Source organism: Carassius auratus, unplaced genomic scaffold (assembly GCF_003368295.1).
Source record: "Carassius auratus strain Wakin unplaced genomic scaffold, ASM336829v1 scaf_tig00011994, whole genome shotgun sequence".
NCBI classification, from domain to species: domain Eukaryota; kingdom Metazoa; phylum Chordata; class Actinopteri; order Cypriniformes; family Cyprinidae; genus Carassius; species Carassius auratus.
This window is the reverse complement of record NW_020524254.1, coordinates 447365-474392: the sequence shown is the minus strand read 5'-3', so window position 1 is coordinate 474392 and position 27028 is coordinate 447365. Positions and strand designations below refer to the sequence as shown.

At 37.5% G+C, this 27028-nt stretch overlaps 1 protein-coding gene across 1 annotated transcript; it reads left to right on the top strand.

Moving 5' to 3' along the window:
- Positions 1-54: 54 nt before the first annotated feature.
- On the top strand, positions 55-27028 carry LOC113073343 (plexin-B1-like; the record flags this gene model as incomplete). The annotated part of the gene is made up of 34 exons (XM_026246267.1): positions 55-183; positions 437-537; positions 631-763; positions 1552-1708; positions 2246-2354; positions 3062-3170; positions 4100-4780; positions 7037-7171; positions 8033-8155; positions 8752-8845; positions 8919-9085; positions 10414-10565; positions 10709-10814; positions 11735-11871; positions 12206-12385; positions 13345-13564; positions 13670-13912; positions 14968-15144; positions 15231-15379; positions 15867-15967; positions 16066-16283; positions 16401-16579; positions 16714-16780; positions 18501-18647; positions 20805-20970; positions 21227-21330; positions 21416-21500; positions 22304-22476; positions 22556-22716; positions 22786-22933; positions 23016-23080; positions 23164-23239; positions 24664-24738; positions 25174-27028. Coding segments are annotated over 34 exons (5172 nt in total), but the record flags the coding sequence as incomplete, so codon positions are not given.

Genomic DNA, 27028 nt, shown 5'->3' with positions numbered 1-27028 from the left:
GAAACTTTTTTTTTTTTCGTGGTGAGTTCAAGGGTGTTTTTCATCACATGTTAGGTGTTCCTGGGTAACTCAGGAGAGGTGAAGAAGTACTCCACCCTTCTCATCCAACCTGGTTTGGCCATCAACAGTGACTTACTGCTGGATTCCACCCATAGACACGTCTACATCATGACCAGCCGTTCTGTGAGTTTAACAACCATGACATGAGTACTGACAGTCAAAAAGAATAATTAAGGGTTTATTATGCTCATCAAGGGCTGTTTTTTATATATATATTATATAATATATATAATATATATATATTGTGAATTTGGTATTATGAACTATTATTTCAAATTTAAATAATTCAAAATCCCCTTTTTTTGGCAATTGTATCACAAGTGTGCTTATAATTGCAAAACTGTTTTTGTGATTTCTCCTGGCTTGCTGTGGTCAGGTGGAGAAGAGGCCTGTGGCAGAGTGTGACAAGCACACTGATTGCACTTCCTGTCTGGCAGTGAAGGACCCGTACTGCGGCTGGTGTGTTCTTGAAGGCCGGTGAGTCTCTTCCTATAATTCCTGCCTGCAATGGACTGCAGTTTTCAGTTTATGTTAGGAGCATTTCTCTCACTCCTCCTTTTTCTCCTGCAGGTGTGGGATGCGTTCAGACTGCAGGCTGGGCTCGGTCGAAGGTCACTGGCTCTGGAGTTTTGATGAGCAGCAGAAGTGCTTGAGAGTGGAGTCACTGAGCCAATATAACGCCAGCCTTGGAGAGCAGAAACAGGTATAAAATCATCATCAGAATTTGATTCAGAGCCCCATCAAGCTTCAGTCCTCCTTCAGCCATTAAGCCTAAAGTAGACCCTGCAATTATCTTTCATCCACTAGCATTCTTAAGTTTGGGTTGTCTCTTATACTCAGCAATGTTAAAATAGTCCAAACAGTAATATTGTGTAATGCCACTGCAATTTAAAGTAGCTGCTTTCTATTGTAATATATGTTAAAATGGCATTTATTCCTGTGATCTAAAGCTTTTCAGCATCATTACTCAGTCTAATATGCTGATTTGCTGCTCAAAAAACATTTATTACTGTTTCCAATGTTGAGCTGTGCTGCTTAATAATATTTTTGTTGAACAGATTTTGAAGATTGTTAGCAAACAAACTGTTTTGGCTCCCATTGACTTCCATTGTATTTTGTCCATGCGGTGCAAATGTAATTCACTGGGAACCAGAAATGTTTAGTTATCAACATTCTTCACAATATCTTCTCTTTTTTCTCTATTTTTTTTTTGGATGAACTGTCCCTTTGATTAAAAGTCACTAAGCCAGCAGATTCTGCCCCTGCACTTCCTAATGGGACATTTCACATGTTATCTTGCCTCATTTTTGATGCTTAAAAGCTTTTTCCCTAATCATTGTCATCTTAATTAAACTATTCCTTAAGGGATGCTTTTGTAAGAGAATGATCAAAGCTATAAAGCTTGATGACACAATGAAATGTGTTTTGTGTTGCTGGACAATGATTGCTTGATTATAACCACAGCTAATATATGTGTGTGTGTGTGTTTAGATTGCTGTGGGTGTCCCAGGTTTGCCCAGTCTGTCAGAGGGTGACATGTACTCGTGTTTCTTTGAAGACACTGAAACGGCTGCTTCGGTCCAGGGCACCACAGTCACCTGTGCCACTCCTGAGGCCCACAGACTCCCAGCGCTGCCACAGGGAGAGGGTGAGAAACCCCACACACTCATGACAACAAGCTTTCGACAACCTGAAAAACTGCCCTTAAGGAACTGGTTTACAAACCTTTGTGTGATGTGTGCTCGTTCATGAGCGGGATTGTCGTGATTTGACTTTCAAGCACCAATCAACTAAATATAAGTCCAGTCCAGATTGTCAGTGTGAGTTTTTCCTCACAGTTAAGATTACATTTCACAATATTAAAACTTTAACTGTAGTTTTGATTAAATAAATGCTCCCTTGAGAGACTTATTTCAAAAACATCAGAAAGATCTGTTGAACAGTAGTACGTCACTCTAGAATTTTATAACAGTCCTGTTCCAGTTTCTCTTCCGTTGTTGGTTTTCCGCACGTTAATCTTCCATTGAAGGAATCCACTGAAAAGTTAATGATGTTAGATGAATTGTGACATAAGCTGTGGATGGTGCATTTAACTACATCTGATTATTAAGGTATTACGTGACATGATGTTCCAGTGCCATAACAATTTGACCTAGAGTCCTCTCATGTTTGTCCTCTATAACAGATGCTGTGTCCGTCGCGCTGTCCCTGCGCTTTCGGACGGTCACCGTAGCGCTTGCAGACTTCACCTTCTACGACTGCTCTGTGGCGCAGCAGCTCTCTGGCACCAGGCCGTAAGTCACATGGACTCTCCTGCGTTTTAATGCCACATGAATAAAGCAATCATAAAAAAAAACAGTACAACGTTTTTTTCATTCTTAAAGAGAACAGTGAAAAATGTCATCATTTACTCCCCATCATGTTGTTTCAAACCTGTAGTAATTGAAAAATAACTAATAAAAGGTAATGCTAGTTCATATTAGCTAATATTAACAAAAAAAAACTTATTGTTAAGTGGTAGTGAAAAGTTTTAGCCATATAGTGTCATGCCATCATCATCCAAGAGCAATATTAAACCTCCACTGGTGAGCGGCTGTCATGTGTTGAAGAATGTCCCAGAGGCGTGAGAGGGGCAGGGCAGCTGTCTGTCTCTCCGGACCTCACTAGCACATCCCTGATGATTTAACAGCTGTGTCCCACATTCCTGCCGTATCATCCGCCCTGACCATCCTCCCTTACCCATACACCCCTGCAGTCAGCCGCTGATTGGGCGGCTCTCCCTGATGCTGTTTTGATTTGCGATGTGGGAAAGCTGTGAACTCAGCTCTGTTTGCTTTGATGAGTTTAGGGGAGTCATGTGTCATTCTAGACCTCAGCTATTTTGGATTCAGCGGTTCTTTGCTGTCTTTATCTGAATGCTCAGAGGGGTGTAGATGGGTTTAATTTATGCGGTCACTTCTAAACTTCTGGCCCACTGTGTTCTGTCTCGCTCTGTTTCTAGGTGTAGGGGCTGTGTGAACAGCCGCTGGAAATGTAACTGGTGTGTCCACCAGCATGTGTGCACTCACCGGTCCACGTGTGACCGTGGTGTGATCATCTACAACCAGCATGTAAGTTTGTGTTAGTCTGTGAGCTCATATCTGTGAGTTTGATATGCTGTGCAATTATAGTGGTGGCAAAAAGTCTGAGACCAACAGTGAAACTGCATGTTTGCATTTTTTATTTTTTTTTGCTTGACAATTTGTGGAAGTTTAAGTGGAAAAACGTCTATTTTGTCGTGATTTTGTTACAAGTGTACTTAGTAGAATATGAAAAGTTTTAAATCACACGTTTCAGTGTAGTCTCCGTCTTTTAGACCCCATTGTATGTGTTTTTGGTTCCTTTTGCTTTGAATAACCGTTTTTGGTTCATATTAACTACCATTTGAAAATTTGAAAATTGAAAATTAATACTTTTTTCAGCAAGAATGCATTAAATTGATGACAACAGATCATTAAAAACTTTTATGTAACAAAAAATGTATATTAAATAAATGCTATTCTTTTGAACTTTGTATTCATCAAAGAATCTTGGAAAAAAGTGTCAGTTTCCACATAAATATTAAGCACAACAATTGTAGACAAACAACACTATAATTATAAGAAATGTTTCCAAATCAGCATATTATATGATTTCTAAAGGATCATGTGACACTGAAGATTGGAGTAATGATACTGAAAATTCAGAGAAACATAAATATAAAATATATTCAAATAGAAAACAGTTACTTGAAATTGTAAAAAAATTTCTCAATAATAATTTTGTTGCATTTTTTATTAAATCAATTCAGCCTTCAAAACTTCTTTCAAAAATATAAAATCTTACCAAACCCAGATTTTTAAATGGTAGTACACATAACGCTTTCTTGTGTGTTTTATAATTTTTAATGTTTAATTCAGCCCCATTGTTTATTGATTTGAGTTGATATTAATTTATTTCAGTTGCCATTTATTTCATTTTCCCCCTCATTCTCTCTGTTTTGTCCTGTGTTTGTCTTAAGTTTTCACCCTCCACGTCTGCTTCTCAAACAATAAAAGACTTTGACGCGTACACGTACACCCCCTCCACACCCACGACATCAATCCTCTCCACCACTGAGGAGGCCATAACGACCGAAACCGCTGTCACAACTACCCCTCCAGTGACCCCACCCACTACTCCAGAGCCCACGGCCGCCCCCACCACAGCTCTGGAAACCACAACCCCCCTCGAGCAAACACCCACCACCCCCAACCATGCTACAACCTCCTCTACACACCCATCCAGTGCCACTACAGAGTCAACCGATACCATCTCAGAGGGCACCACCCTCTCACAAAATACCTCTTGGGTGGAGGAGAGCATCCAGGTAGGTTTGCTGTCAACACCAACCCCGCAGTCATACGAAGAGCTGGTGGGACCTTCGTCGCGTGAAGAGGCCGCTGAAGTGACACTGCCTGCGTTGAGAGCTGGGGAAGTGGTGACGATGGGCCCGCTGATTGAAGCACTGCCCTCATCCACCTCTGAAGTGGTCACCCTCTCGCAGACCGAGATGGATATAGATGCTCTTATAGACACGGGCGTCCCTGTGTCGTCAGCCAGCGCCCCCTCTGGCGACGGCGAGGCAGGGCCTGATTCATCTGATTTCCCCCTCGCTCCAGACACAGATTACCAGTCCGACTCAGCTGACCTTTTCCTCCTGGTGAGTGTGGGTCCTCAGGCCAACTCTGCTTGCATGTAGCGCTGCAGATGCTGGAGGTTGAACGTACCTAAAGCGTGAATTACATGCGTGAATGATGGGATATATAATTAAATAGATGAAAGTGGTTCTGCTCTATTACTAATTTGACCATAATTATATATGAAAGTCATTTAATGTCACAACATTAAAGCAATGTTCTGGGTTCATGATGATGCACTGAAACTCATTTTGACTTGTTCATCAGTTTGCAAAAACAAGCAAAAATCTGGGTTAAAGTAATGCTCTTGCAGTTTAAATGGATAGTTCTCCATACTCCATTACTCACTCTCATGTTGTTTTAAACTTGTATGACTTAATATGGAAAAGATATGTTTTTGAAAAATGTTTCTTTTGTTTTTGTTCATACAATGAAAGTCAATACCCATTGACTTTCATTTTAAATACAAAAACAGCTTGTAAAAGAAACACTTTACAAAATAGAAAATATTCAAAAAAAAAAATTGAAAAATCATGGGTAATGTATTTCCTTTTTTAACCAGGTATTCTGCTGCTAAACACGAATAAAGAAATACAGGTCTCTGTATTTCTTCTCAATAAATTAGAGTGCAACACAGGTACCTGTAGTAAAAATGTATATTTAAATTTTCTTCTATAGGGTAATTTTTTACATAAACTTATCAACATAAACTTAGAAGACAGACCTACTGTGAGCAAAATGTGGTATTCACTGCCAAAGAAGCTGGCTGTTCACAGAGTGCTGTATCCAAGCATGTTAACAGAAAGTTGAGTGGAAGGAAAAGTGTGGAAGAAAAAAATGCACAACCAACCAAGAGAACCACAGCCTTATGAGGATTGTCAAGCAAAATCAATTCAAGAAATTGAGTGAACTTCACCAGGAATGGACTGAGGCTAGGGTCAAGGCATCGAGAGCCACCACACACAGACGTGTCCAGGAATTTGCTGAACCACAGACAACGTCAGAGGCGTCTTACCTGGGCTAAGGAGAAGAAGAACTGGACTGTTGTCCAGTGGTCCAAAGTCCTCTTTTCAGATGAGAGCAAGTTTTGTATTTCATTTGGAAACCAAGCTCCTAGAGTCTGGAGGAAGGGTGGAGAAGCTCATAGCCCAAGTTTCTTGAAGTCCAGTGTTAAGTTTCCACAGTCTGTGATGATTTGGGGTGCAATATCATCTGCTGGTGTTGGTCCATTGTGTTTTTTGAAAACCAAAGTCTAGAAGGCCAACAATTCACTAAACATGTTTTTATTTTTTTATCTTATGAAGTATTTTAATTTGTTGAGATATTGAATTTGTGGGTTTTTGTTAAATGTGAGCCAAAATCATCACAATTAAAAGAACCAAAAACTTAAACTACTTCAGTCTGTGTGCACTGAATTTATTTAATACATTATTTTCACAATGTGAGTTGAATTACTGAAATAAATGAACTTTTCCACAACATTCTGATTTATTGAGATGTACCTGTATTTCTTTAATCGTGTTTAGCAGCAGAATACCAGGTTAAAAAAGGAAAAACATCACCCATGATTCTTCAACAACAAAAAAATCTCCACCCATCTGGGAATTAAAGCAAGCAAAGAGCACCTAAAGAGCTCTTTAGTGCCCGTCCTCTCCCATGAAGCACCACAAATCACGCAATAGTCAGTCTTCCTATGCTATCAAACTGGTAAATATTGTAATAATTGTAAAATATAATATTTCTGTGTACATGTATGAATTTAAAGGCCAATAAATATATCCATGCATCCATAATTTTTCACCGTGTAATTCACAATGCTTAATGGGAATGTAGTTCTTTCCCTCATTAAAACTGATAAGTACATAGTACATAGCTTTTTGTTGTTGTTGTTTTTCAAATCAAAGTTTGTAATATTGTAATTCACCTCGTCACTGGTTGATGTTGTTCATGGATTATAACTCTTTAATAAATACTTTTTTTAAAACCCCTATTAGAATAATTTATAGAAAAAAATACTTCCTGAACCAGTGCGGAGGGATAGTGTTGCACTGTATTGAACCCAGAACATGTGTCCCCGACTTCCTGTGTGTCTTTTTGTGTCCATTTTGTTTTTCATTAAATCTCTGTTTAACACACTCACTTTTGTTGTGCTGCCATTCTGCTTCTTATACGTGTTGCTGTAATGTAGCGGAAGCAGAGAGATATTCCACATCTGCTCTTTTCAGAGCCGTGGTGTGTGTAATGAAGTGTGTTGTCCATCTGTGTGTGTGTGTGATCAGGAAGAGGAGAGTTTACTCGTGAGCAGAGGTCCTCACACCTGTCCCTGTGTGGAGGCCATCCAGGGCAGCTCCCTCCTTCCTGTCAATGTCGAGAGGAAGATCACTCTGCTGGGGCGCAACTTACACCTCTATCAGGTAATCAACTTCTTGAGACTTTTTGGGGCTTGACTAATATAAACCTGCATTAAAGATTGGGGTCAGTAAGATTTTTCAAAGTCTCTTCTGCTCACTAAGGCTGCATTTATTTGATCAATAAATGCAGTAAAACAGTAATACTGTACAACAGTATACAGTACCATATTTTTCGGACTAGTCGCACCTGAGTATAAGTCGCATCACTCCAAAAATACGTCTTGATGAGGAAAAAAAACGTATATAAGTCGCACTGGACTGTAAGTCGCATTTATTTAGAACCAAGAACCAAGAGAAACATTACCGTCTCCAGCCGCAAGAAGGCGCTCTATGCTGCTCAGTGTATGCTACAGGAGCACTGAGCAGCATAGAGCGCCCTCTGGCGGCTGGAGACGATAATGTGTTTTCTTTGTTAATTTCTCTTAGTTCATTTCTCTTGGTTCATGTCAAGTTAATTTTGATAAATAAGTCGCACCTGACTATAAGTCGCAGGACCAGCCAAACTATTAAAAAAGTGTGACTTATAGTCCGGAAAATACGATAATACAATTTTATGAAATTACTGTTTTCTGTTTAAAAATGTCAAAGCTTCTGCATCATTACTCCAGTCTTAAGAGTCACATTATCCTTCAGAAATCATTCTAATATGCTGATTTCTCAAGAAACATTTTAATTATTATCAATGTTGAAAACAGTTTTGCTGTTTAATATTTTTGTGGAAAACGTGATGCATTTTTTTCATGAAACTTTGATGAATGGAAAGTTTAAAAGAATTGTGTTTATTGGGTATTATGTTGTCTGGTTTATTGATGAAGTGTTTAAAAACCTGTAGGCCGTGAACAGAATATATCTGTGTGTTTTTAGGACAAAGATCTTGATTATCAGTGTGTGTTGGTGATTGAGGGCCGATCGGTGGTGGTGGACGCTTTCGTGGAAGTGGACGACTCTCAGCCATCTTTGTTCTTCATTACCTGCCAGCTTCACCAGGTCTGCTAAAAAAAGAAATCTGTATTAATATGAAAATATTTTCCATGTTGATTTTTTTTTTTACATGTGTTTTACCTGCTTTTTTAAATTTGAGCACTTTTGTTACGTTGTGTTTTAGAGATAGTTTACGGAATTTAGAATTAACGGAAATGTCGGTAAGAATTATTGGACAAGGTCCAGGCAGAAAAATGACCAGTACGTTTTCTTTTTCTTTCTTTTTTACAATGTATATTCAGATTGTTGATGACCTGTTATAGTTTTTAGGAATTATTTAAATTCCTTTTATTTTTCATTTTAAATTTAAAGGTTTAATTATGGTGTTCATTTTTTATGCTTTTGTCATTTTTATTAAAAGGTTTTTTTTTTTTTTTTTTTTTTTTTAGCATATTAAATGAAAGTCTGAAATATTGCCTTGGCAACTAGCTGAAATAAGTCTAATTTTTCTATTTTTTTTTTCTTCGTTATATTTCACCGCAATCTAATTTAACAGTAATTGTGTTGCTGGCACAACCAGTATGTGGCAGATATATAACATCCATTAAATATCTGAATGTGCCTGTTAAGCTTTGTTCTGCTGATTGTATTTCGTTTCAAAGTACTCTTATTCGGCTGCGGTGGAGGAATACAGGAGCTTGATCTCAGTCAGGAGGAGGGACTCTTTCCAGGTGGATTACCCAGAGGACCTTCATGGTACGTCACCAGCTGTTTGCTGAGGTTATGAATGTGCTGTTCTCTGTTTGTGACGTGTGTTTTGTGTTTGCAGTGCGGCTGTATAACTGCTCCGTGGGCCGGTCCGACTGCAGTCGCTGTCACACAGCTGATCAGCGGTACGAGTGTGTGTGGTGTGAAGGGTCTCGCTCCAGCTGCGTCTACAGGAGCTCCTGCACCCAACACGTCCAGCAGACCTGTCCTGCTCCTCACATACACACGGTGAGGGACACACCTGTTTACTTCTGCCTTTTGGGAGCCATTAACACTATACTCAGTATTGTTAAAGTTACAGTTCTGTGTTTTTGCCCTCCGTTTCACTCACAAGAAGATCTTCAGCCGTTTATTTTTTTATGTGAACTGTCCCTTTAAGAACTTGAAATAAACCTGCCGGGCTAAACTGCATTGTGAAAGGATTTTCTTCACTCCTTTAAGGATTGACCCTTGTCCTTATGCATTTCCTTGCTGACCTGTGTGTTTGTACAATAATTATTTTGTCCATTAGATGTATAAATCAGAGCATAGCAGATTACAATATTTCAACTGACATTAGATGATTAGCTAAATTACCTCATAGATGTGTGCAGGGACTTTTCTTAATGAAAATGTGAGTAATATTGCTAGTGTTGTGGATGTTTGGCATGCCATCGTAACAAGGTGATATGAAAGCTGTTCTTTGAAATGTTCTGTTTGTCAAAGTGATCAAAAATGGGATAAAAAGGTCTAGAAGTGGTATAGCAGGAATTAATGAAATGCAAGGAATTTTTAACTGAAAAAAGCAAACCTTTTACATTGCATAAATGTATTTCCATAGTGTTTTGTCCTGTCATCCTTTAAAACTATTTTTTTATATATATATTAAGTTTTTTTTTAAGAGTATAGATTTAAATGTTTATTTTTTAGATAATACAGAGGGTTTAATGCATCAAAAAAAAAAAATGCTATTAGAGTGGGAAAAAAGGTTTATTTGTGAGACTGTCATGTGCTACACTGGAAAACAAGACAAAATCTTATGTATTTTTCAAGGTTTTTAATATGATAAGATCAATGGTGTAACACCACACAAAAAATAAAGGAAGAAAAGGGAAATAAAGTAAATATAAAGTGAGATTTGTTACATTTTTCAGGAGAAATTTCTATTTTTTTTAATGTATAATAAGCAGCACAACTGTTTTAAACACTGATATTAATAAGAAATGTTTCTTAAGTAGTAAATCAGCATATTAGACTGATTTCTGAAGGATCGTGTGACACTGAAGACTGGAGTAATGATGCTGAAAATGCAGCTTTACATCACAGGAATAAACTACATTTTATAATATATTATTAACATCGAAAACCGCTGTTGTAAATTGCAATAATATTTCACAATATTCCTGTTTTCCTGCAAATAAATTCAGCCTGGGTGAACAGCATAAGAGATTTATTTAAAGAATATTTTTTGAAAATCTTACCAACCCCAAACGTTTGAGCATTAGTGTAGTGTTTTCGATGCACATCTATGATTTTGTCATCATCATGTCCATTTCACATGTTGTGGTATATTGCAGATTGAGCCTCTTTCTGGTCCAGTGGAGGGTGGCACAGTGCTCACGGTGTCCGGCTCTAATCTGGGTCAGAGAGCTGAAGACATCCAGCACTCAGTGACGGTAGCCGGAGTCCCCTGCACGGTCATCCCCGACAGATACGAGGTGTCCTCCAGGTAATGTGATATGAGTGTGAGAGAGAGGGCATGCTGGATATTACTGCCACTCGTTAATGACATTGTGTAAATGGCTTCAGGCAGTTGAGCTCCACAGTGTGATGAAGAGTATTGACCCAGTGGTCTCTCTGTGTGTCTGTCAGTATTGTGTGTGAGACCACAGCCAGTGCAGGGGAGCAGAGCGGCCACGTCTCAGTTCAGGTCAAAGGAGGAGGAATCGGGCAGTCTGCCCAGCGCTTCCGTTACCAGGTAAACATTAATCCAACAGGCACGAAAGAGATGAAAATTGTTTAGCAAGAAGACATAACATGCAAGGAATTGATCCTGTATTTATTAAAATCAGGGAGGCATTTGAGCATTTTAAAAACAAAGTTTTACACTGCAGAATGACTTTTCCTTAACAGTGTTTTTGTCACACTTAAGACTTTATTCGTTTGTTCATTTGTTTATTACATAATTGTGAAAGGTATATTTGGAGTTTATATTTTAATAATTATTTTTATTTAAAAAACATTGTATATATATATATATATATATATATATATATATATATATATATATATATATATATAGCAAGATTAATGCTTCAAACTATGGTGAAAAATAAAGTTATACTAAAATAGTTATGAAGTTGTTTAAAAAAATATTTTAGATATGTTTACTGGAAAATAAAACATAAATATTTAATAGGATGAGTAAATATTGTGAGATTTATGCTTCAAACAAGAAAAAAAAAATATTTTATCAATGTAGTGAAACATTTTTTTTTCATGTTATTTAAAAAGTCTTGAGCTTAACTCAATTTATATTTGAAGACCTAAATATTATGCATTTTTCAGGGGCTTTACCACACAATCTAAAGGGCGAAAAGGGAAATATAGCGAGCTTTTATGGTTAAAAATATCTATATAAAGTAATTTAAAAAAATAATAATTTTAATGTAAAAAATCTCATACAGTTCAGTTACATAAATCTATCTTATTTTAAGGATTTTTAGATAGTTTTCCTGGCAAACAAAAATGCATTATTCAGGGCTTTAACAGGATGAGGTCATTGTGTAACAGCAAACATGTATAAGGCAGTGTTTTCTAACGTGTGTGTGTGTGTGTGTGTGTGTGTGCGTGCCTGTGTGTGTGTGTGTGTGCGTGTTCTGTTTTCCTAAACTCAAGGACCCAGTGTTATTGGGAGTGTCTCCACTGAAAGGCCCAATGTCGGGCGGCACGTCCCTCACCATCACGGGACAGAACCTTCTGACGGGACGTCCCAATGAGATCAGCATCCTGATTGGTGGAGTCCCATGTTACATGTAAGTGACTGTGTAGAGCAGCGTCCTCTGCAGCCGTCCAGTCAGTCAGAAGTCATCTCTGCATCTTATTAGATTCGATTAGTTTAGATTCAACTTTGTCATTGCACATGTAATGTACAACGAAATGCAGTGATTATGTCAGCTGATTGTGTTATAAATACTGAATCATTCTTCTGTTAACGCTGGAAGTCTTTGAAGATCTAAAACAATGAGCTGTGTTCTAAAAACATCAATTCATGACTAGAATATACTTCATAAATTACTCTGGATTTATTGTCATTTATGTCTATTCCCATTTGACAACGCAGAGTTTTAGTAGTGTATGTCTTACCAGTTCTCCCAAGCAGTACAACAGTGAGCGTGTTGAGTGTGTGACTGGAGGGAGGAACAGAACCGGAGAGAGCGGCGTTACGCTGCGCTTCGGTCGAGCTGAGCGCCATCTACAGGACGTCCTCTATCAGTACACCCCAGACCCCAACGTGACCCATGCTGCTCCCTCCCGAAGCTTCATCAGGTGAGAAACAGCACATCACATCAACTTAAGCATAGTTTTATTTCATTTATTTTTTTTATTTTTTTTACAGAATTACACTAAGTATTAAGACTTGTTTTTTAATCTTTCTTTTTTTTTGTAGAAAATTAAATATTTTGCCAGTAGAGTGAGAACAATATGTGCTGGTTTTAAATTAAAATGTATTTATTTTTTATATTTATTTTATTTGCGAAACTGCTTGTCCTGTGTCGTGGAAATCCTGTAGTCTATTTAATTTATATTAAAAAGCTTCATTATGCTAATACATGCTTACTAAACTTATTTCTTTTAAACATTGTGCCAATGGAGTGAAAATCCATGAAGTTGTATTATTTTAAGGATTTTTTTATTTGTATTTTTATATATCTTATTTTATATTACAAAACTGCAAAAGACCAAGACTTGTTATATATATAGAGTATATGTTAATGTTTATTTTTCATAAGCTAATTAAAGTAGGACATTTTAGTGAGAATGCTTCAAATAATCAAAAACATTTTGCCAATCTTTTGTTTTTGTTGTTGTTGTTGTTGATTTTTTAACAAGTCTTATTCAATTAAGTAATTAAGTAAATTAATCAACTTTCAACTTTACCTTAAATGTGAGCAATCTTATATATGCCAGTGTATTTATCTGTCATATTCAGAAATTGTTTTTGTATGAGTATGTTAACATATGCAATCCTTTTTATTTTAAAAGTTCAAGAAGAAAAAGATGCATATGACTTCTTATATTATAAACTCTTTATTGTGATTTACAGAAGTGTTGGTAATATCATTTGTTATATATTTGACACATGCACAGTTGCGCCAATCAGCAATTTAATGCTTTGCAATGTTTTTTTTTTTCTTCAGTCATCTGTGATTTGGAAATAAAAAAAAATGAGTTATTAGTCCAGCATATATAATGACCATCTCATGGATGATGTGTGTTTGTCTAAGCGGGGGTCGTATCATTCGAGTGTCTGGCCAGCATCTGGACGTGGTACAGGAGCCTCGTATCCACGTGACCCTGTCCCCACTGGAGCCACACTCACAGAAGAGGAAGAGGAAGAGGAGCAGCGTGGATCCCAGTCTCCTCAGAAGAGCTCGGCGGATCGTCCCAGAGCCCAACTGTCCTGAAGATAGTCTCTGTGTGGTCAAACAGGTAGAGTTCACACAAGTGAGTCTGTGCTTGTGCTTTCTCACAGCATTAAACAAACTGTCCAGTGCTCACTCCTCAGTTATTGTAACACAGTTGGTTTCCTCGTGTCCTGTGGGTGATCAGGTGGAGGAGCGGTGCACAGTGAACAGCTCGACTCTGATCCTGTGTCCCACTCCGGAGGTGGGCCCCGAGGCCCTGCGTGCTGCTGTCAGCGTGCGCTTCCTCCTGGATAACCTGCACTTTGAGTTTGAGGCGGTCAGTGGCAACCCCTTCAGTTATGAGCCCAATCCTGTCCTTCACAGCCTCAATCAACACGAGCCCAGCAAACCCTTCAGATACAAACCCGGCAGCATCATCTCTGTGGAGGTCAGGCCCCTCTCACACGTGTGTGAATGCACTGAAGATTTGTAAAACAAACATATGCTAACTCTATAATTCAAAGCCCCAAAACTAATAATAGTTAAGATAATATAATATATTTGTATTTGTATTATATAAAATTATATTATATTAATAATACCATCCTATAATAATAACATACATTTCTTTTTAATATGTTTATTTAATTACAAAAATATTATTAAATATTAAATATTGACATTATTACCATTAAAAAAGTATTCAGAACCAGAGTTATTATAGTTAACAAAAACCATACAAAAAAAAAATTGTATTAAAAAAATTGAATAAATTATATAAGAAAACTATTTTAACTTGATAAAAATTACTAATAACTAATACTGAAACTAATTACATATATTAAATTAAAATTAATTACATATATATATTCATTACAAAACTTAAAATGTATAGACATATTAAAAAAGCAATTACTAATAAACATAATGACAAAAACTTACAATAATTAAAATGAAAACGTGGAACACCAAAATAAAACTAATTCAAAATAATAAAAAACTGTAATAGTATCTAAATGAAAACTTCCTCACCAGAACAAGTATTGTTTTATATTATGTTACAATATATGATATTACAAGTGTCATGCTGGATGCATGAATCCACTATAATTTTACAAATAGTACTGCCGTTGTGTGTAATTTGTAGTTTTAGGAGGTTTTTTTTGGTGAGAATGTAGTTGTTTAAACTTAGTTAATAAATGTACAAATTAAATTACAATGGATATTAGCATTTTTAATATTTTATATATATGAGTGTGTGTGTGTGTGTGTGTGTGTATATATATATATATATATATATATATATATATATATATATATATATATATAATTGTTGTATTTAATAAAAATAAATTATGCATTAAAAAAGATTGCATTGTGCTATGAAAACATACTGTAAATCTAGATTGGGATCTCTTCTGATCTGTGTGTTAATACACAATATATATTTTTGTTATTTCCACACTTGTGTGTCCCATGAACTTGTCTGAATGTGGGTTCTAGGGGGAGAATCTGGACCTGGCCATTTCTAAAGAGGAAGTGGTTGCTCTGATCGGTGATGGAGAGTGTGCTGTGAAGACTTTAACCAGAACCCATCTGTACTGTGAGCCTCCGTCACTGCAGCCGTCAGTGACCGCGCTGAAGAAACGAGAGGCGGCCGACACGCTCCCAGACTTCACTGTACGACAACTTCTATCTTATAACTCTTATTCATTTTGTGCTGTGTCCCATGATACGGAATGGAAATCTGGTGTGTGTTTGTGTAGGTGAGGATGGGGAATCTGAACTTTTCTCTGGGACGGGTGCAGTATGATTCTCAGGGCCCCGCTGCGTTCCCTCTGGAGGCTCAGGTGGGGGTCGGGGTGGGCGCCTCCATCGTGGCTCTTATTGTGCTGGTTATCGTGCTCATATACAGGTATTCCCCTACAAGTTTAACCAGTTTATTACTGATTATTGACATGCACTGGGATCAAACATCTGAGAAAGCTAGTGAAAGTAGCACATTTTGTGCTTATATTACATTATATTATATTATACTATATTATAACCTACCTATAATACCTAGATGTATTTCTTTACAATCAAGTTTTGATATAATTAAGTATAATTGATACATTATTTAAATTAATCATTGATTAAATAATAATAATAATAATAAAATGTATTAATTTTTCTTCACAAGTTCATATAATATTAGGAAGCATATATCTAACAAATATGTAAGATTTAAAGTATTTTCTCAGACTTTGGAGCCCACTGTACAGTACATATGTTTGTGCTGCTATGCTTTTCTTCTCAAAACTTACAATAAATCAGATGACTAGGATGCACAGTTGAGAATAAACAGACATTTCCAGACTCAGCAGTGTGTGTGTGTGTGTGTGTGTGTGTGTGTTTAACAGGAGGAAAAGCAAGCAAGCACTGAGAGACTATAAGAAAGTCCAGATCCAGCTGGAGAACTTGGAGACGAGTGTCCGAGACCGCTGTAAAAAGGAGTTCACAGGTCAGACGCTCCCACGTAAACATCAGCCAGACTCTGCCGACATGCTTGAAATGCCTTTATAATAAACCGTGTGTGTGTGTGTGTGTGTGTGTGTGCAGATCTGATGACTGAGATGATGGATGTGTCCAGTGATCTCATGGGCTCTGGGATTCCAGTCCTGGATTATCGTAAATACTCGGAGAGGATCTTCTTCCCCGGTCACCGTGATTCTCCTCTGAGACGGGACCTTGACGTTCCCGCCTGTCGCCGGGCCACAGTGGAGCAAGGCCTGGTTCAGCTCTCCAACCTGCTAAACAGCAAACTGTTCCTCACCAAGGTGGGCTTTCCTTAAACCTGCCAGGAAGAATCATTCAAACTGGGTTATATAGACCATTAAGGCTTTAGGGTTGGTAGTGTCTTCTTCATCTCATATCCCTCATATACTTCCCTGCAGTTCATCCACACTCTGGAAGCCCAGCGGACCTTCTCTCCGCGGGACAGGGCGTATGTGGCCTCCCTCCTCACGGTGGCGCTGCACGGCAAGCTGGAGTATTTCACCGACATCCTAAAGACTCTGCTCAGTCACCTGGTGGAGCAGTACACCACGAAAAACCCCAAACTCATGCTGCGCAGGTCCGTAGTGACCAGTCTCTCACATCTGAACTGATACCATTGAATCCGTGCATAAATGACCAGGAGCTGGATCCTTTCGACTGATAATTGTGGCATTTTTTTGAGTCTCAGTGGAAACCTCTCGTCTGTTGCAGGACCGAGTCTGTGGTGGAGAAGCTGCTGACTAACTGGATGTCCATATGTCTTTACAGCTTCCTCAGAGTAAGTGATGCTTGTGTTCGGCTCACAGTCAACTGGATGAGAGAGGAAGACATGCCAGTAATTGTATTTAAATATGTAACTGTACCATGAAAAAGTCACTTGGCTTGCAGATTAACCCTATAGAGCCTGCTGTATCATAGCTGATGCACATAGTTCTTAACAAGGTTTCTTAACGATCAGCATTATTAAAACTTTACTGTCTAAAGAAAAACCAGTAATTGTAAAAATGTCCCCTACGCGATTCTAATCTTTACTGATTTTACAGTAAATGTGAGAATAACTTTATTATTGTTAGTAGTATTGCAAGATGTACACTTACTGGACTGAATCAATATAGGTTTACTTGATTATCTATACTGGGTTTTTTTTAATCATGTTAAAATGTGTGTCAAATATGATACATGAGGATTTTGAAGTAGATTATTCATCATTGTATTTCATTAAAAACGGATTTGAGCAAAAAAACTAAGCATTTAAATATCATCTTAATAAGACATATAATATCCACGTAAAATATGGAGTGACAATTGATGTATATATGCATTTTAATTAAGTAGTCTGCTAAACCGTAATAAAGATTTAATTTTGAATTATATCCCTTTACCGTATACATTTTTCCGCACCAACTGCACCTTGCCTATTTTTGTTCAGTTTGGTCACGAAAAAACATTTGCAAACTTTCTTTTTTGTATATATATTGTCTGAAGAGTCAGTAAATGGTTGAATTTAAAAATATATTGATTTTTCTGACTGTTATTTCATATATCAGAGTTAATCCAGCTTAAGCATAACTCAAATTAATATTTCATAATTACATTTTCATTTAGCAGTTGCTTATATCAAAATGACTTACAAATGAGGACAATGGTAGCAATCAAAATCAACAAGATAGCAAGTGCTATAACAAGTCTCAGTTGTCATGACGCAGTACACATAGCAAATATATAGCATATATAATAAAAAGAGAACAGAACAGAACAATCTTTTTTTTTTAAAGAAAACAAAGCAGTTAGTAAATGAAAAGAGTGCATGTCTAAAAGAATTCACAAGCTTCTAGAAGACACATAAGTCTGAAGTAGTGAATTTAGGTAAAGGGGTGCAGAGACAGGGCTGGTTTTGAAGACAAACATTAATGTCTTGAATTATATGCGAGCAGTTATTGTTAACCAGTGCAAACTGATAGACAGAGGTATTTGACATCCATGTGTTTATTTATAGGATTTATTTATATATATTTATTTATTTTTGTATTTTATATTATACATTCTTATATTTTTTATTTATATATGACCCTGGACCACAAAACCAGTCATAAGGGTCTGCATAATTTTTCAAAATTGAGATTTATACATCATCTGAGAACTAAATAAATAAGCTGTCCATTGATGTGTGGTTTGTTAGGATATTTGGCCGAAATACAACTATTAAAAAATCTGGAAGCTGAGGGTGCAAAAAAAAAAGAAATTTGAGAAAATCGCCCTAAAGTTGTCCAAATGAATTCTTAACAATGCATATTACTAATCAGAAATTACGTTTTGATATACTTACGGTAGGAAATTTACAAAATAACTTTATGGAACATGATCTTTACTTAATATCCTTATGATTTTGGCATAAAAGAAACATCAATAATTTTGACCCACACAATGTATTTTTGGCTATTGCTACAAATATACCCCAGCGACTTAAGGGTCACATATATCCATGTATTTATGTGTAGGACACAGCAGGTGAGGCGTTCTACATGCTGTTCAGAGCCATAAAGCACCAGGTGGATAAAGGCCCAGTGGACGCTGTCACAGGCAAAGCCAAATACACACTCAACGACAACCGACTGCTGCGGGAGGACGTGGAGTACCGCACACTGGTGAGACACACACACACACACACACACACACCAGTGTTAATTTTGACAGCAAATTCGGATTTAGTCTTAGTCTTAGTCTTTTGAATAACACACCATTTAGTTTTAGTCACATTTTAGTCATCTGAAATGTTTTAGTCTTAGTCTAGTTTTAGTCGACTAAATATCATAAGAGTTTTAGTCTTAGTCTAGTCTTAAGTCTTTGAGTCTAGTTTTTTTTAGTAGAACAAAGTCAACTTAGTTGACTTGACTAAATGTTTCCATCAGTCTGTTATGGAATGGTATTTATAAAATAAACATAAGGCCTGCTCTCAATGAAAAATATACATGCTCTCTGAAAAAGATATGCATTCGTCCTGAATGATATGCAATGCATATGACATTCTTTCAAGATGAAGTACAGTATTATTGAAATAGACAACCACCTATATTATATTTGTATTGTATGTTCATTCTATTTCTTTATTTGTGTTATTTACACAAAGTTTACATTTTTTTAAGTTTGTTTTTGTTCATTTAAAATAGCACTGCATAGTCTTCACTGTAAAATAAAATACACAATCAAACCAAAATGTATTCAGACACCTTCAACGTTTCTTACAATATCACAGTTTATTTGCTGTAGTTTAGAAATTGGTAATAAAATATGACAATAACTCAGGGTTAAACTGTGTCAGAACAACAAATTCATCTTGATAATGTCTGATGCAATGCTTAATTTGGTTCAGTCTGTGGTGTGAAAAGGTTGCATTAGAAATTAAAGAAAGAAACACTTAAGAAAAACATGCTCAGGTCCCTAATATTTTTTTTTTTTTTTTTGTATTTTTTAGTCACTAGTAAAACAATATAATCTATTCTATCTGATTTTCGGATTGACTTTGGATAAATTCTTGTTAAAACTACAAAGTAATTCAATCAAGAGCAGTGAGTGATTTACTTTCATTTTCATACATTAAAGACACTGACAGCAGAGCTAGTAAATTAGGCGCGGTCACTTTAAGAGACAAATGCATCCATTGTAAAGATACGCATCCGATTTCTTTCCAACGCTTTACTTTCACTGAAGACATAACTACAGATTTTTTCGCACACTTTCCAAGACGGGTATTTCGACTTATTTAGTATGTATTTGTTGTCGGTACAAAAGCAAGAAGACTTTGAGACGCGTCTCTGCTTGCTCCCTGAACACCAGAACACCACGCTGCTGAATTGAGCCCTTCCACTTTTCGCTCTTTTTCTTATGTTTATTTAAAATGCGATTTGTATTTGTTCGTTCAGGGTGCAGGAGGACGCAAACGTCCCGAATGAGAGCTCAGTTCAGTGTTGCGCGAGTAACCAGCTGCTCAGTTCAACTTTCCCGCATCGCGGGGCTGAAGCCAACTTGATGTGTTGAATGCTTGGAGCACGTTATAAAACGTATTCTTAAAATACACATTTCTGTTTTAATAAATGCTCATATTAAAACATAGCATTACACATAAGTAGGTACAAAAATAATCAGTGATACATTTACGACCCCATAAAAATTTGGGTCGCAATGGCATTTCAAAAGGTTGCAGTGTTGTTCCCTGTGTAAACAACTTAACTGTTATGAAAACGTCCTCGAAACTGTGCGAATTTCTGCAAACTCATCTTTGTTCTCTTTTCTGTGTAACTGCTGCTTTGTTTAGCTGTTGCGCTTGCATTTGCCGCGGCTTTTTAAAATGGCTCGGCTGCTTCTGCATAGATCAACCTACCCTCAAAGATTCGCTCTGATTGGATCTCTTCTCCATTCGTCCCTCCCATATATTTTCGTCTCATTTTTATTCGTTGACTAAAGTGTCAGTTATATTTCGTCACGTTTTTCGTCATCATATCTGACTTTTTATTTAGTTTTTATTTAGTTTTCGTCAGTGAAAAAGGTTAGTTGACGAATATTTTTCGTCATAGTCTTCGTCAACGAAATTAACACTGACACACACACACACTCTACACTGATGCAGAAATAAACATTACACTAAGTGTTGTCCATAATTCAAGGTTGATATGGTTTTTAATCTGATAACTCTTTCACACATGACATATAACTTTGCAGAGTCCTGAAAAAAGATAGAAAGTTTTTTTCACGAGCAGTTAAATGAAACGACAAGCTTTTCAACCTCTGTCCATGTTGCCCCATAGACTCTGAATGTCCTGGTGAGCAGCGGGGGTGCGGGCGAGTCTCAGACGGTCCCCACTAAAGTGCTGGACTGTGACACCATCACACAGGTGAAGGAGAAGATCGTGGAGCAGACGTGGAAGGGCACGTCATACTCCCAGAGACCCTCCGCAGACGCTGTGCATCTGGGTAAGATTAAAAACCCAGACGATTATTTAAATAAATGTAGATTTATTACTTAAAATACATAGAGATTAAATAATAATGCTAATTTTTACCTATCATGTGTTCCCGGGGAATCGAACCCCCTACCTTGCCTAATAGCGCTTAATAGCACAATGCTCTACCACTTGAGCTACAGGAACACTAAAAAGATATGTAAATAACACAGTCTAATTGAATATTGAGTGATAAATGTAAGTTGTTGTAATGGTGTGTTTTATAGAGTGGAGGGCTGGGGTGGCTGGTCATCTGATCTTGTCGGATCAGGACTTGACATCAGTGGTCCAGGGGTCCTGGAAGCGCCTCAACACCTTACAACACTACAAGGTCTGTCAAGTTGTTCATTTTGTGGAGCGAGACTTGACATGCTTGAGTCACTGTTGATTTGTAAGTGTTACCTATATCTCTGCAGGTCCCAGACGGAGCCACAGTAACACTGGTGTCACGACGGTCCAAGCAGATCCACCACGACAGCCAAGACTACGTCCCAGGAGAGAGTGCGTTTGCTCCTTTCTCAGCTTGACATATGGGTCTCGGTTTAGGGTTTTTTTCGAGGGAACTAAACACATACAAATTGACCAAATCTGTGCAGAATTCAGGGTTGAACTATCTCAGTCCTTTAGTTTTAAAATATTAGTTTTACTAAGAATACATTTTTTATTATTATTGAAGTGTGAAATAATTATTTGTTATCAATAGTATGTTTTTATGTTCCAAATAAAAACAGAAATAAAAATCAAAGTAATTACATATCATCTTTTATATTTAATTCACTGTTTTCAATAGTAGATATTACTGATTGTGTTTCGAATTTATGCTTCCGTTCAAAGGTTTGGGGTCAGTAAAAAGTAACTAATGCTTGTATTTAGCAAGGATGCATTCAATTGATCAAAAGTGACTGTAAAGACATCTATAATGTTACAAAAATTGAACTTTCTGCTTATCAAAGAAACCTTGAAAAAAAGTATTAAGCAGCACAACAGTTTTCAAGATTGATAATAATAAGAAATGTTTCTTAAGCAGTCATTCAGTATATCAGACTGATTTCTGAAGGATCATGTGACACTGAAGACTGGAGGAATGATGCTGTAAATTCAGCTTTGACTCACAGGAATAAAATAAATTTTAAGATATATTACAAAATAACTAAAAATTCTAAATTCAAATAAATGCAACCTTAGTGCGCATGAGAAGCATTTTTCAAAACTAAAATATTTTGAACAGTAGCGTATAATCCAGAATAATGACCACTATAAGAGATTTTCTCATATTTTCTCCTATTCTTTCTTTCCTCTCTCAGAGACCCCGATGTTGGAGGATGGAGATGAAGGAGGAGTGAAGCAGTGGCACCTGGTGAAGGCCGGTGAGGAGGCGGAGCTACCCAAACACAGACGGGGCAGTCTGAGAGACAAAGAGCGTGAGAGAGCCAAGGCCATCCCAGAGATCTACCTCACACGCCTGCTGTCTGTGAAGGTACCACACACACACACACACTCCCCTCTCACACCTCCCTCTAGACAGGGCCAGATGGGTCACCTGTACTGTGTTTTAGGGCACCCTGCAGAAGTTCGTAGACGATCTGTTCATGGTGATTCTGAGCACCAGTCAGCCGGTTCCTCTGGCTGTCAAATATTTCTTTGATCTGTTGGACGACCAGGCCGCCCAGCACAACATCACAGACCCAGAGACCATCCACATATGGAAAACAAACAGGTCGGTAAAGAATGAGCCAGGTATCACCAGTGATTCGGTCACAGCTTATATTTGGTCACTGTTTTGCAGCTTGCCGCTGAGATTCTGGATTAATATCTTGAAGAACCCCCAGTTCATCTTCGATGTGCAGGCCTCGGACAATGTAGACGCGGTGCTGTCAGTCATTGCTCAGACCTTCATGGACTCCTGCACCATCGCCGACCACAAACTGGGCAGGGTAAGCCAATCAGACTGCATCGTGGGAAGAATCCAGAAAGAGAGAGATCAGCTGCTAATGACGTTCTGTGTTGTACATACAGGACTCCCCGATCAACAAGCTCCTGTACGCTCGGGACATCCCACGCTACAAACAGATGGTGGAGAAGTGAGTTCAGTCGGCTCATATTAATGCAGTTAATGTGGAATGAGATGCACTCACCATACTTTGTTGATTGTATTTCATCTCAGATATTATTCAGATATAAGACAGACCATCCCCGTCAGTGACCAAGAGATGAACTCTTCTCTAGCTGAACTCTCAAGGGTGAGTTATGGGACGTCCACCTACACCGTGATGCTCAGGTTACAATATTTACACATTTGATGATGACGAACCGCCTGCAGTAGCTGCAAATGAACCACAAATAAAGGGCCCTCACCTGGGGCCCGTTCTTCGTACGTCGCTAACTCAGTTAGCTGGATTTGATTGTTGACGATTTGGCGTGATCTTGGATCATGTTGTTCTTCGAAGCTCATCCTGGAGCTGCTGTCATAGCAACAGGTCCGTTAGCTTAAACCTGCTCGGGAGCAGCTTATTTCATGTAAACAGGATTAGATCGCTTCTTTTCAACCAGAACTGATACTCAAAATATGCTACCACCGCTACTTTATTACAAGAGTATCGTACTGATCCAGGGACAATAATTTAAAATAATAATCATTAAAAAAATATTTAAAAATAATATAAAAATGCTGTGTAGTCCATAACAGCCTACTGTAGACACAGCCAGTTTCACTCACTGAAATATTGATTTGTCATAAAATTATTACTTCATAATTGTATTAGAGTCTTACACACACGCTATACAGATAATAGAGTCGTGCATTATTTTGAGTGACGACTGCTATTATAAGAGCGCAGGAGATGCAGATAACATGATATTGACCCTTAAGAAACTTTCATTAATGCTGTCACGTAACAAATCTGGTCAAATATAAAATGAAATGAATAGATAATTTCTACATTGAAATAAAAATGTAAAGACTGCACAACTATAAATTGCGAATCTAAATAATTGGGAATCATGAAAAAAATTATAATAAAATGAAAACATGTATCTATTATCTGTTTCATGTATCTATTATAACATTTATGTAGTTTTGTTTGCTTGGCTGTTTCCTTATAAAAGTCCAGAAATTTGTTTTTCGTCAGGTGTTTTTCATCAGGTGTCGTTTTAAATTATATGATGTCATTACATTGCCATCTTGCCACCAGCCAATCGCTGCAATGCTGATCATGGTTTCGAGTGTCGATACATATCCCCTTTTAAGCCAACACATAAATGTGCAATTATCTCCGATAACTCAATCCAGCGATACTAATCATACACAACAGGTGTGTTCGAAGAACCCAATTAGCCGGATCATGATTAGCACGATGATATCATCTTGGATGTGTCATTTGATCTCGGGTGTAATAAGCGACGTACGAAGAACAGGCCCCTGATCCATTAGATTGTGGTTGTTTTGACCGGCCTTCAAACATGACTCTTGTTAGAAAGCTCTTTGTATGAACCAAACCGTGAAGCCCTGGACATACTAAGATGACAGACAATCTGAGGCTGCGATATATTTATTTTATGTAAATCATCCCCCCACAGTGTGAGACAACAAATATGTTAAATGCATTTTTGAATAATAATGGATTCATTGTAATAATATCTATCTTCTGTTTTGCTTCCATTGCAGAACTACTCTAATGAAGTTAATCATCTAGTGGCATTGCACGAGTTGTACAAGTACATCAACAAATACTATGATCAGGTGAGAACTTCTCTTTCTCCGTCTCTCTAAGTTTTTTATCAAACAGCAAGTGTATATTTAAATTTGTTGGATTATTAAAACGAAATCATGTTTGAACTTTTGGGTGCTTTTCCCTTCAGATGAGTTAGTGATATTTGCCTTCTCTGGTGTGAATAGTGATGAGGAAGTCTTGACAGCACGTTCTTGTCATGCGCTCAAGCTCATGTGTTTAATAGCAACCTAGTAACAATAACAATGATGCACGGTATTAACAGTGACAAGAATAGACTCTTGTTGGAAACATCTACAATTACAAGCAGAACAATATTCGCCTGTAGACATAGGTCTCATTTTCTAGAGTTTTTGAGAATAAAATATTTATTGAGCTATGAACATACAGCACTTTCAGTCAGTTAAACACCCGACCTTTTCTTATAAAACCTTGTTTTCTATCAGATCATCACAGCTTTAGAGGAGGACTCCACTGCTCAAAAGATGCAGCTGGGCTACAGACTCCAACAGATCGCTGCAGCTGTGGAGAATAAAGTCACTGACCTCTGACCTGTAACCACGGACAGATGCTCGGAAAGACTGTAAAAGAGACAAAGCCCGTGGCAGAAAGAGAGCAGAGACCTCGCCAGAAGGCATGAACTCGTACTTCCTGAAGCCTCCAGAGCACGGAGGATATCTGAGACGGATGATTCCCATTAAAGACAGCATTCACAGATTGGAGGAGCGTGAACCTCTCACAGATGTCACATGTACACTGGAGCTGGTCTGTAGAGTTGCATCTGCACAGCCGTCACTCACCCACACACTTCTGAGAGGAGTCCTTTATCTGATGCGCTAGTGCTACAGGGTTTCCTGCATTGAGACGTGCGGCCCGAGCACAGAATGATCAAAACACCACATCTTCTGGATTTAAAAAAGAAGTCTTACAAAGGCCTGTTACTGTTCGGTGGATTCTTAATAAACTGTTTATCCATGCATTCAGTGTGATGCGCTTTATGTTGCAGCCTTTGACCTACTCATAAAGAACAAAGGATGGCTTCTGAGGACAACTGAAACGTCTTGCTCAACTCTCCCATTGACCTTTCGTTAACATTTCTCTTGAAAACAGGTTTTATCCAGATTTTTTTAGTTTTGTTTTAAATGAAAAACACTGGTTTAAGGGACGTCGCCCCAACAGGGCCGTCTGAGATGTTTTCATGTGGCACAGGCTACAGTATTATATACATTAACATGCATGAATACTCACCGTGAATCTTAGGTTGGCACATGCAAGTCGCGTGTGCATTTTATTGTGGATTCGGATCGTGTAAATGGCAGGTTAACCCGATTAACACACCTAGTTTAGGTGAATAGGTTTCATGTAACGTTCACAATGCTCAGTTGTGCATTTGTTCTAGTCATTAAGGTTTGTTTGTTTTTCAGTGTTAAAGTGTGCTTTTCAATGTATTTGGTTGGCTTTCAGTAAAAGAAAAAAAAGTTTCCGTGGCTGTCACCACGTGTGCACACTTAGCTATAATAATTATGCCTGAAGTATTTAATTTATGCTGTTTTGTTTTTGTTTTATATATATTATTTGTGCGATCATGACCATCTTTTCAAACATTTTATATATATATATATATATATAATCTTTCTTTTTTTTATCAGATCATGGCTAACATAAATTTAGATTTTTCTATTTTTAAAGTTTTCCGAACCCCGAATGCACATTTTATTGTGAGCTGTTGTGCTGTGTGCATCGCTCGCACGTTTAACGTTCTTATTGGTTTTTATGTATTTATTTATTTATTTTGGGTTTGATAAATGTACAGACCAAATTTGGTAATTATGATGCACCCCTCCCAAATTTAAAATGAACTACTTCTTTTTTTTTTTCTTTCAGCCTGTAATCTACAGTGGACCGACTGCAGTGGTCAGTGTTTGTTCAGATCTCTTCATGCAGATAAACTGCTCTTATTTTTGCTGTAGTTCACTATTGTGCTCACTCTTTTGTACGTATGTGTGGCTATGATTATTTTGTAAGTCTTGCACAGGATGTGCTGGCCTGTTTGAAGTGACTGTAAATTGTTTCTACCATCAGTTGTTCTTTTACCTGTGCATTTCTATTGTAAATAAAATGTTGCTATGAATCTAAATGTTTCACAATTTGTTGGACATTCAGCTTTACTTTAACAAACTGTTCAGAAAGTTGCATTGCAAGACAGATTGATTGCATCTTCGTATTAAAGGAACAGTTTATGCAAAATGAACATTCTGTAATTGTTTACTTCAACTAGTGAAATATGTCTTTAATTACAAC